At 34.7% G+C, this 10,141-nt stretch overlaps 1 protein-coding gene across 1 annotated transcript; it reads left to right on the top strand.

Annotated features, from left to right (window-relative positions):
* Positions 1 to 3,659: 3,659 nt before the first annotated feature.
* On the top strand, positions 3,660 to 10,103 carry prg4a (proteoglycan 4a). Its single transcript, XM_016493164.1, has 13 exons — positions 3,660 to 3,732; positions 3,815 to 3,931; positions 5,331 to 5,444; positions 5,646 to 5,699; positions 6,093 to 6,158; positions 6,670 to 6,777; positions 6,926 to 7,132; positions 8,135 to 8,221; positions 8,309 to 8,448; positions 8,524 to 8,680; positions 8,776 to 8,880; positions 9,590 to 9,718; positions 9,851 to 10,103. Exons 1-13 carry the CDS (start codon positions 3,660 to 3,662, stop codon positions 9,955 to 9,957), a joined length of 1,464 nt encoding a protein of 487 aa, XP_016348650.1. The 3' UTR covers positions 9,958 to 10,103.
* Positions 10,104 to 10,141: the final 38 nt, after the last annotated feature.

Genomic DNA, 10,141 nt, shown 5'->3' with positions numbered 1-10,141 from the left:
TTTGTGATCGGAGAAATGACAAACAACAAGTGCTACTCTACTGCCCAAAACTCGCGTTTGAATCATCAGTGGCAACAAAAAACACAGCGCCTACCGTGAGGGGAAGCCCCGGCTTAGCGTGCACTGAGGTTTCTTTATGCACCAAGAGCTTGTAACACTCCAAAGAGAAAGGAAAACTTGAAATCGCATCATATGACCCCTTTAACGGTTCATATGGTATTTTCATACAAGGTTATATATTCATTTGAAGAAAAAAAAATTACCTGCAATATGCACTTTAACATATAGAAGACAGTTAGGCCTATTTATATATTTTATTATAAAATATACAAAGATTGGTCTGCACTCTCTAGAATCTTTATTTTAAAGTAGGGTATAAAAACAGACATTTCGGCTATCTGCCTTCATCGGTGTCATTATTTCAGTTTATTTAATTAAATACAAATATTTAATTATAAAACTATTTACTAAATAAACTAAAATATGAATACTAATTATCTAATGTGATATTGTTTTATTTATTTTTTTTTTTTAAACGTCTATTGAGTTAGATCATGAGCCCCCATGCAGTAACTTTATGTAAGTGAGGTGTCATAGTGTTATTCGGGTCTGTCTGATTCTAAATCAATCTGTGACTCACTGGATGGGAAACTACTTTTTTCCCCTGAAATTAAAAAGCACTTGTAAAATGTCTGGAGCAGGCAGGAAAGGAACACCATTAATGCGTTTCTCAGCAGGCATGAATGAAATGTGCTTCTTTCATCCGTCTCTGTTGTGTGTCTAGACTGATGGTATTTATGGACCTGAAAATGCACTTTATGTGTCCATGTGTTTTGATAACAATGCCATAACAATACGTGGATAAATGATTTCTTGATTAAACAGACATACCACAAACTTCACAAAATGGCAAACATTTCTTGTTAAAGTTTCAGCCGTGATATAGCTGATCTGATTCAGTCAAATCTGATTCAGTCGCATGACATTTCGTGCTCATTCGTTATATTTATGATCATCTGTAGGGCAAAGTAATGGCACACAAGATATCACAGATATCAAACAAAAATGTTGATCACTGGATTTGACCCATACCAGGTCCAGAAAGAAAGAAAGAAAAAGAAAAGAAAAGTCAAGTCAAGTCAAGTCACCTTTATTTATATAGCGCTTTTAACAATACAGATTGTGTCAAAGCAACTGAACAGCATTAATTAGGAAAATAGTGTCAATAATGCAAAATGACAATAGTAAACACAAATTTTTCAGTTAAAGACAGTTCATCATTGAATTCAGTGATGTCAACATCCAGCTCAGTTTAAATAGTATCTTTGCAATCAAGTCAACGGTATCGCTGGAAATGAAGTGTCCCCAACTAAGCAAGCCAGAGGCGAAAAGCATGTGTCAGGTTATCACAGATTTTACCAAATCTGAAATTCCTGGACATTTATATATATTTAATTCACAATCCATCTCTGTACATAGGTGCCACTCATAAACACACTATCTATGTGGGGACAGATAGATAGATTTCTTTGCTAAACATCTGTTTAACACTATGCACTGCAAAATGTTGCACATGTATGTAGCTGATAAGAAACCTCATTATTATTCGTCTTGTTCAAGCATGTACCACATCTCTATTGCCCCTTCATCTACACTAGATTATTATATAGTCACTGGATAGTCAAGACAAGCTCTTTATCTTGATTTTCATTGTACAGGAAGATTATACTTGAACAAGAAGCTTACATATCTATATATAAGCTCTCTCTATATGTGGCTATTTTAGGGTATTTTATACATACAATCTCAGAAAAAAAGGTACAAGCTGTCACTGAGGCAGGTTTGCCTTTTCAAAAAGTACTGTTAGGTACCATTTGGGTACTGAACAATTTAGGTACTAAAGTGACAAGCTGTTGTACCTTTTTTTCTGAGTTTATTTTATATTATTTTTTTTAAATGTATCTTATCCAGCAAGGATGCATTTAAATTGATCAAAAGAGACTTTAACACTGTTGTAAACGATTTCTATTTCAGTTAAATACTGTTCTTTTGAACTTTCTATTCATCAAGGATCCTGAAAGAAATTGTATCACGGTTTACACAACAATACTGCTCAGCACAACTGTTTTCAACACTGATAATAATAGGAAAGGTTTCTTGAGCACCAAATCAGCAAATTAGATTGATTTGAATGGCTGAGCAATCAATAAAATGATCGAAACCTCAAAGTAGCTGTGTCAGTAACAGCTGGGGTGCAAAGATAGATACATCTGAGCTCTAACAGTGCTAGAACAACAGAGATATTGTGATGCGAGACACTGATTGAAGTGGCCCAAATTGTCCTTTAATTCTCTTTTTCTAAACAATAAATGAACATGATCTGTCTCTAAGGTTTTGCTTTGTTCATTTTCTCCCAACTTTGTTCAGACTGTTAACAACAACAACAACGTCTGAACAGAAAATCTATTGCCTTTGCTGTTGGGGACACATGGACTAATGCGTCTGAATGGTGGGTGTCCCTGAGGCAATGTTGACTTTTTGAAGCGCATGACCAAACCAGAAGATTGAAATAATCACTGCAGTGTGTTTGGAGGTGTGGTACACTGTTTAACATCTGAAAGACATTACTTCAGAACAAAAACCACTTCCCATAAAGAGGATGTTTTCTCTCTCACTTAAGTTTCTTCACAGCGCATGGCCATTTTATTGTTGCAGGAACTGAGAGAAAAGCTGAAACATTTATTACATAGCACATATATATTTTTTAATGACTACATTGTTGGATTTGGTTTGATTTTGGGTATTAGGAGGTCATTACGCCAACGTCCTTCTCAGTTCAGCTTATGAATCAGTTTTGGCAGCTATGTGAGACACATACATACCTTACCAACCACCCAAACAAGCACCAAACACTCAAACGACCATGACCTCCTACGTGAAACCAACTCTTGGACCCAATCGAGTGACTCAGATTTGAAACAACAGAAACCTGAGAGGCTTTTTGTCAATAGTACATAGCTTCATTTTCATGAACACATTAGAAAGGTCAAACACCATCTGTGTCAACTAAATAAAGCCTGGAAAAAGTTCAGGACTTCTGCAGTGACATGTTTTGGTTTCTCTGAATTTGATTAAAAAGCTTCATTTTGACCCATGAGCTGACCGCATTATGAACATTCATGCACTTAAATCCAGTATCAGAACCACTGGACACTGAAATTTTAATAGCCGTAATAAAAAATCAAATTAACCATTCATCCCATTTGTGGAACATTGAGATCCAAGGACATTTTAACAGAGGTCACTGACACTTCTGTCAGCACTGTGGACACATTGCTGCTGTTGTCTAGTGTGTGTGTGTGTGTGTGTGTGTGTGTGTAGGAGGTTAGTCTTTACATCATCATGCTTTAATTGGCTGTGGTGGTTAATTAAAGTTGCTAGTCAACAGGAGAAATCCAGCTGCCGTACAGTATAAAAGAGACAAAACGCCTAACAAGGTGAGTTGAGAAAGACGCTTCTCTTTGGTAAGTCCCTCTCTGCATGCAGACGACTTTGATGCTGACAGACTAACTTCAGTGTTTTGTGATCATATTGTGTCTTTTTTTTTTTTAGACATACAGGTTTTTTTATCAGTGTAGGCTGCTCTGTCGAGGGTTATCATGACTGGATCTGCTCTGGTTTCATTTCTCCTGGCGCTGGCCTGTGTTCTTCTGCCGCTGTGTGCTGCTCAAGGTGAGTCGGATCATTTCTGGGTCTGTCCATCTGGGTTCTGGTGGGGTTTTCGGTTGGATTCAGCTTGTGGTGTTGTGTGCAGGCAGCTGTGTGGGCAGATGTGGCGAGCCGTTCACCCGCGGACAGGTTTGTAGCTGTGACTACAATTGTCTTGTCCACGGTGAGTGCTGCAAGGATTTTGACAACGTCTGCACTGTTGGTAAGACCCTTATCATCTCACAATGACAATTATTCTGTATTACTAATTTACTTGTTTTTGAAATTTGAATAATAGTGAAATAATGAAAATAATGAAATTATGTAGTGACCAAAAATATATATATATTTTATTTTGGAAATATTTTTGAAATTTGAATAATAGTGAAATATTCTAAACTATGAATTTATGTAGTGATCAGAAAAAAATCTTTAATTTTAGAAATATTTTTGTAATTTGAATAAAAGCAAAATAATCAAAACTATGAATTTATGTAGTGATCGGAAAAAAATCTTTAATTTTAGAAATATTTTTGTAATTTGAATAAAAGCAAAATAATCAAAACTATGAATTTATGTAGTGATCGGAAAAAAATCTTTAATTTTAGAAATATTTTTGTAATTTGAATAAAAGCAAAATAATCAAAACTATGAATTTATGTAGTGATCGGAAAAAAATCTTTAATTTTAGAAATATTTTTGTAATTTGAATAAAAGCAAAATAATCAAAACTATGAATTTATGTAGTGATCAAAAATATATTTCATTTTAGAAATATTTTTTGTAATTTGAATCAAAGCAAAATAATCCAAACTATGAATTTATGTAGAGATCGGAAAAAAATCTTTAATTTTAGAAATATTTTTGTAATTGGAATCAAAGCAAAATAATCAAAACTATGAATTTATGTAGTGACCAAAAATATATATTTGATTTTAGAATGTTGGCTACTTGTTGATGCTTTTCCTTCGCTATCTGGACTAATTCATCTATTTTATTTTATTTTTTTAAATTACTATAACAATTGCATGTATTTTTATAAATAGAATTATTTAATTTTATTTATGTAAACAAAAGCCTTAATATCAAACATTTTCATGGGTCCAAACTTTTACAGTCACTGTAAATGTATTACTGCAAATAGTGACTAATAGATTATTTGTTTATACATAATTTTTATATATCATTTCTATAATGAGTTTCTTCATTTTTAAACCTTCTCATAATATTATTTTATTTTACACTAAAGGAGGGGGAAAACGCCTACATTTTATTTAGAGGTCCAAATTGGACAAAAATCTCTTAAACTCTTAGTAAGATAATAGTTAAAGCTTTTCTTTTATTGTTTTATTTTATTTATTTTTTTTTATCAAAATTAGTTTTAATTGTGGGGGCAAAACGTAATGCAATGCAACACGATGACTGAGAGATGTACAAATAAATGTTCCTCAAAAGCCTGACGTATTATATTTGATTCTGACATTTTAACATGATTTCTCTTAATTAAAATAAAGGGTTTTTTTGCGCATTGGTTTGATCATGTTGCTAATTTAGAGGCCTTAGAAATGCATGTATCAAACAGGATGCAGTGGATTTGATAAACTGCTGTGTGTGATTGGCAGGTGACTCCTGCAGGGGTCGCTGTGGTGAGGCGTTCCGGCGCGGGAGACAGTGTGAGTGTGATTCAGACTGCCTGCTCCACGACTCCTGCTGCCCAGACTACAGCACTCAGTGCGGTATGACACAAGACCACTCATGAACTACAGACTCAGGGACCCACAGTATAAAAACACTACCTAAAATGATTTAAGTAGTAGCCTATAGGCTATAGTGAAGATCATTGGCTAATATTCACTGAAATGTTTAATGATAATACTATAATATATGATCTTCACTGACTTGTTTACTTAGTTTTATTTTATTCTTGTCTTCATCAGATGCTCTCTCCCAGTTGCAAGCTGCAATAAGCTCAAAACTAAACAAGCCAACAGGTATCATTTTAATGTCTATTTAATTCGCTTTTTTGTATGATTGTGAGTGTGACACTTTTAGCAGTTTGAGGAACCCCTTTAGTGCTGACTGGCTGTAGATCCTGTAGATGTAAAGGTCATTCACTCAAGCTGCGACATGTTAGACATAAACCCAGTGTTAACTAAAGAACAAATTGGATATTGAGATCCATTCAATGGCACAAAGGTAGGAGCAGAAGAAACAAAAAACAGGTATATGAATCAATAGGGAACAGCAGTGGTTTATATAACACCAATAAAGGTAAGTTTGTTCTCTAGTAGAAAGAAGTCCGAGTCTGACTGGAACCCTGTAGTTCTCATTTGTATCAAATTGAGATTGGATAATGACAAAGTGTTTTTTTATTTGTTTTTTAGATTATACTGAGAAGTGTATGGCAGCATGTCTCGCAGCACAGCAAAACCCAGACCTCGTGAGAGATGGTAAGTTCAGACTTACATTTATTATTATATATAAAGTCTCTTATGCTTATCAAGGCTGCGTTTATTTCATTAAATGTACAGTAAAACAGTAATATTGTGAAAATGACTTTCTGTTTCAATTTTCAAACGTAATTTATTACTGTGAAGGCAAAGCCGAATTTTTTTAGCAGCCATTACTCCAGTCTTCAGTGTCACATGACACTGACTTAGCAAATTATTCTAATATGCTGAATTAGTGCTTATTAAACATGTCTTATTATTATCAATGTTGAAAACAGTTGTGCTCTTTCATATTTTCATAGAAACTATAACGTTTTTCCAAGATTGTTAGATGAACTGAACAGCCTTTATTTGAAATAGAAATATTTGTCAACATTATAAATGTCTTTACTGTCACTTTTGAACTATTTAATGAGTCCTTGCTGAATAAAAGCTATCATTTAATTCAAAAAATAAATTTTCTTACTGATTGCAAACCTTTAAACAATAGCGTATGTATACATTTTTTCAGGTAGCAGACTGAATAACTTTATGGCTCCATCTGATGCTGCATCACTTCTTGCTGGTGGCCCTCTGCCCCAGGACATCTACGCTCCTCTGACACACTCTGACATACCCGGTAACAGCTTAAAAAGAATAAACCTATTCAAATTCAAATGAATTTGACTTTTAATAGGAAAGTGACAACAAATTCAAATCTACAGAGAGTTAGATACATGTGAGCTGATAATCAAAATATTAACCAAACTACATATATGCCCTCGCAGGCATCGGTTCCAACCCTTCTGGGTTCCCTCTGCCAGGATCCGGCCCTGCTCCTGCAGCAGGACCTTCCTCTGACAATCCCCTCACCATCCCTGTGCAGGTCTCCCTCTCCGTCAGCGGACAAGGTGAGGGGCCGTCTGCTGCACACAGACCCAGCACTCTTGCAGACATCGCCCAGGCCTTGGCAGCCAGCAGCCCTGCAGCACCAGGTATGGAACTTCAAGAACACATCCCTGAAATTACCACCTGTGTATATGGAAAATGTTTGAAATTACCTGTATTCAGTATTACAAAAATAATCATTTATCTAACCATATAAAATATACTGTCAATCTTTCATGTTATATACATCTGTTGTTCAGTCGATTCATTAAAATACACTACTGGTCAAAAGTTTGCAATAATTGTTTTAGAAAGAAATAGCTTTCGCTCAGCATGCATTTATTGGGTTAAAATACTGTAAAACAGCAATATTGTGACATATTACAATATAAATCAACTTTTAATTATAAATGTTAAAATGTGATTTATTCCTGTGATGCAAAGGTAGATTTACACAAGGTGGTGCTCAATTATTAATAATGGTTCATATTATTATCAGTGTTTTTAATATCGATAAAAATGTTTTTACTGCTTAACAATTTTGTGAAAACCATGAAAAAAAATGATCAGGATCCTTTTATGAATAGAAAGATCAAAAGACAGCATATATTTGAAATAAAAAAATATTTTTTACCATTATAAAACTTTTACCGTCACTTTTGATCAGTTTAATAATAAACAAGATTTTTTTCTTTTTAATCGTATTTACCCCACACTTTTGGATAGTGGTGTATCACTAAAAAATATTAAGCAGCAAAAACATTTTTGCAACATTGATAATAGTAAGAGATGATTCTTGATCACCAAATCAGCATATTAATGATTTCTGAAGGATCATGTGACACTAAAGACTGTATTAATGGCTGCTGAAAATTCATCCTTGCCATCACAGGAATAAATTACATTTTAAATTGTATTTAAATAGCAAACAGTTCTTTTAAATTGTAATATTGCTGTTTTTAATGTATTTTGATCAAATAAATGCAAGGCTGATCACAAGAGACTTCTTTCGAAAACATTATCTTGATTATTCTTTTAACTTTTGGCCAGAAGTGTAAATTAAATCTGAATATATTTGAACTATTTATTTCTGTTTTGTTTTTTTTAAGATGCCAACTCGAATCCTGATCTCTGCAGTGGCCTTGCCATTGATGGAATGGCAACTCTCTCCAACAACTCCATCATAGTTTTCAGAGGTACATCTTCTGTATAGATGTACTGTTGCATATAGTGCTTTTTTTTTTTCCAGTATCACTAATTAAGAAAAGTGCTATCCATCTCAGGTCACTTTTTTTGGCTGCTGAACCCCAAGACCAGAAGAGCCAGTCCTGCTCGTAGAATCACTGAAGAACTGGGCATCCCGTCTCCCATCGACACGGCCTTCACACGCTGCAATTGCCAGGGCAAGACCTACATCATCAAGGTACTGAAGAACATGGAAAACCATGTGTTTGCAACCCTTGAAAATTCACTGAATTGTCCATTTTCTCTCACTAAGGGTGACAACTACTGGAGTTTGGAGAACGGTGTTGTAGAACCTGGATATCCCAGATCTGTGTCCCAGGACTTTGGTGGGCTCACCAGTGAGATCACTGCTGCTCTGCCAATCCCAGCCACCAGAAAGAGACCCGAGTCTGTGTACTTCTTCAAGAAAGGTGCTGACTGGAGCCCTCTGTGTCCTATGTTTGGTTCGAATAATTAGAAATGACCAACATGAGAAAATTCATCATAATTTGTGTTTTCTAATCAGGAGGCACAGTTCAGAAATTAACTTTTCCTCCTGGAAGTGCACCAACTTGCAGTGGAAAGAGATCCAAAAATTCAGACAAAGTTCCAAAAAATGGCAAACAAGCAGGTAATCTGAATTGTTTTTATGCTAAATTGAGGTACTCAAAGGTACAGAAAACTCTTGTAATGCATTGAAAAGAGTATTTCAAATTATAGCAATTATATCATTTTAGTATTATTTAAATGTGTCCCTGGCTCACAAAACCAGTCATAAGAAGCATGGGTATATTTGGAGCAATAACCAATAATACATGGTTTGGGTCAAAATTATCGATTTTTCTTTTATGCCAAAAATCATTAGGATATTAAGTAAAGATCATGTTCCATTACGATATTTTGTAAATTTCCTACCGTAAATATATCAAAACTTAATTTTTGATTAGTAATATGCATTGCTAAGAACTTCATTTGGACAACTTTAAAGGCAATTTTCTCAATATTTGTTTTATTATTTTTGCACCCTCAGATTCCAGATTTTCAAATAGTTGTATCTCAGCCAAATATTGTCCCATCCTAACAAACCATACATCAATGGAAAGCTTGTATAAGTCTCAATTTCAAAAAATTGACCCTTATAACTGGTTTTGTGGTCCAGGGTCACATATATGATTATAGCATTTATTCATATTCAAACTTGCTTTTATTTTCAGTTTGCTCTCATGTTTTCAGCTTTCATTAATATTTATATTTTATTTCAGCTTTATTTTAAATGGAAAAGATTTTAATAATAAAAATAAGATACAAAAGTGATTTATTTTGTTATTCTAATTTGACAGGGATCCAGCTGTCAGGGGAGATCAACATCAACCTCAAAATGAAGGGCTTCCCCACCCCTGTGACATCAGCCTTGGCCATGCCCAACCCAAGGAAGTCAGATGGTTTCGATTACTTTGTTTTCTCTTGGCGTAAGTGACATTTTATCTTGCACCACTACACGTATTACCTGTGTAATTAAAAGCGAAGACCGTTTGTGAGAAGATTCAAATGTCTTTGATTTAAAGCGATGCATTTAATAACACCATCTCTGTGATTAACAGCTAAAGTCCTAAACGTCAAGGTTAGCGGTGATCTGCCCGCTCTGACGGCCCCTGTCAGCCATTCCTCCCAGCAGAATGACATCAGCAAGTGGCTCAACTGTGCCTGAAAGAGCAGCATGAAACAAACAGCAGCTGCATGGCGAGAAAGATTCTCCATTTATTAGCAAAACCATTGAACATAGCGTCAGTATGATTACTCACAAAATATCAAATAAATCTAACCCATGTTTTAAAGCACATTGAAACGAAACATTGAACTAAGTAAATCAGCAGTAGATTGATTCTGGGTAC

The sequence above is a fragment of the Sinocyclocheilus anshuiensis genome, unplaced genomic scaffold (assembly GCF_001515605.1).
Source record: "Sinocyclocheilus anshuiensis isolate Anshui unplaced genomic scaffold, SAMN03320099.WGS_v1.1 scaffold1472, whole genome shotgun sequence".
Lineage (NCBI taxonomy): Eukaryota > Metazoa > Chordata > Actinopteri > Cypriniformes > Cyprinidae > Sinocyclocheilus > Sinocyclocheilus anshuiensis.
This window is presented reverse-complemented; position numbering and strand designations above follow the sequence as displayed.

Coding starts and splice junctions, on each gene's coding strand:
- prg4a (XM_016493164.1), top strand. CDS start 3,660: ATGACTGGATCTGCTCTGGTTTCATTTCTCCTGGCGCTGGCCTGTGTT. Junction 3,932..5,330: donor TGACAACGTCTGCACTGTTG/GTAAGACCCTTA, acceptor TGTGATTGGCAG/GTGACTCCTGCAGGGGTCGC. Junction 6,778..6,925: donor GACACACTCTGACATACCCG/GTAACAGCTTAA, acceptor ATGCCCTCGCAG/GCATCGGTTCCAACCCTTCT.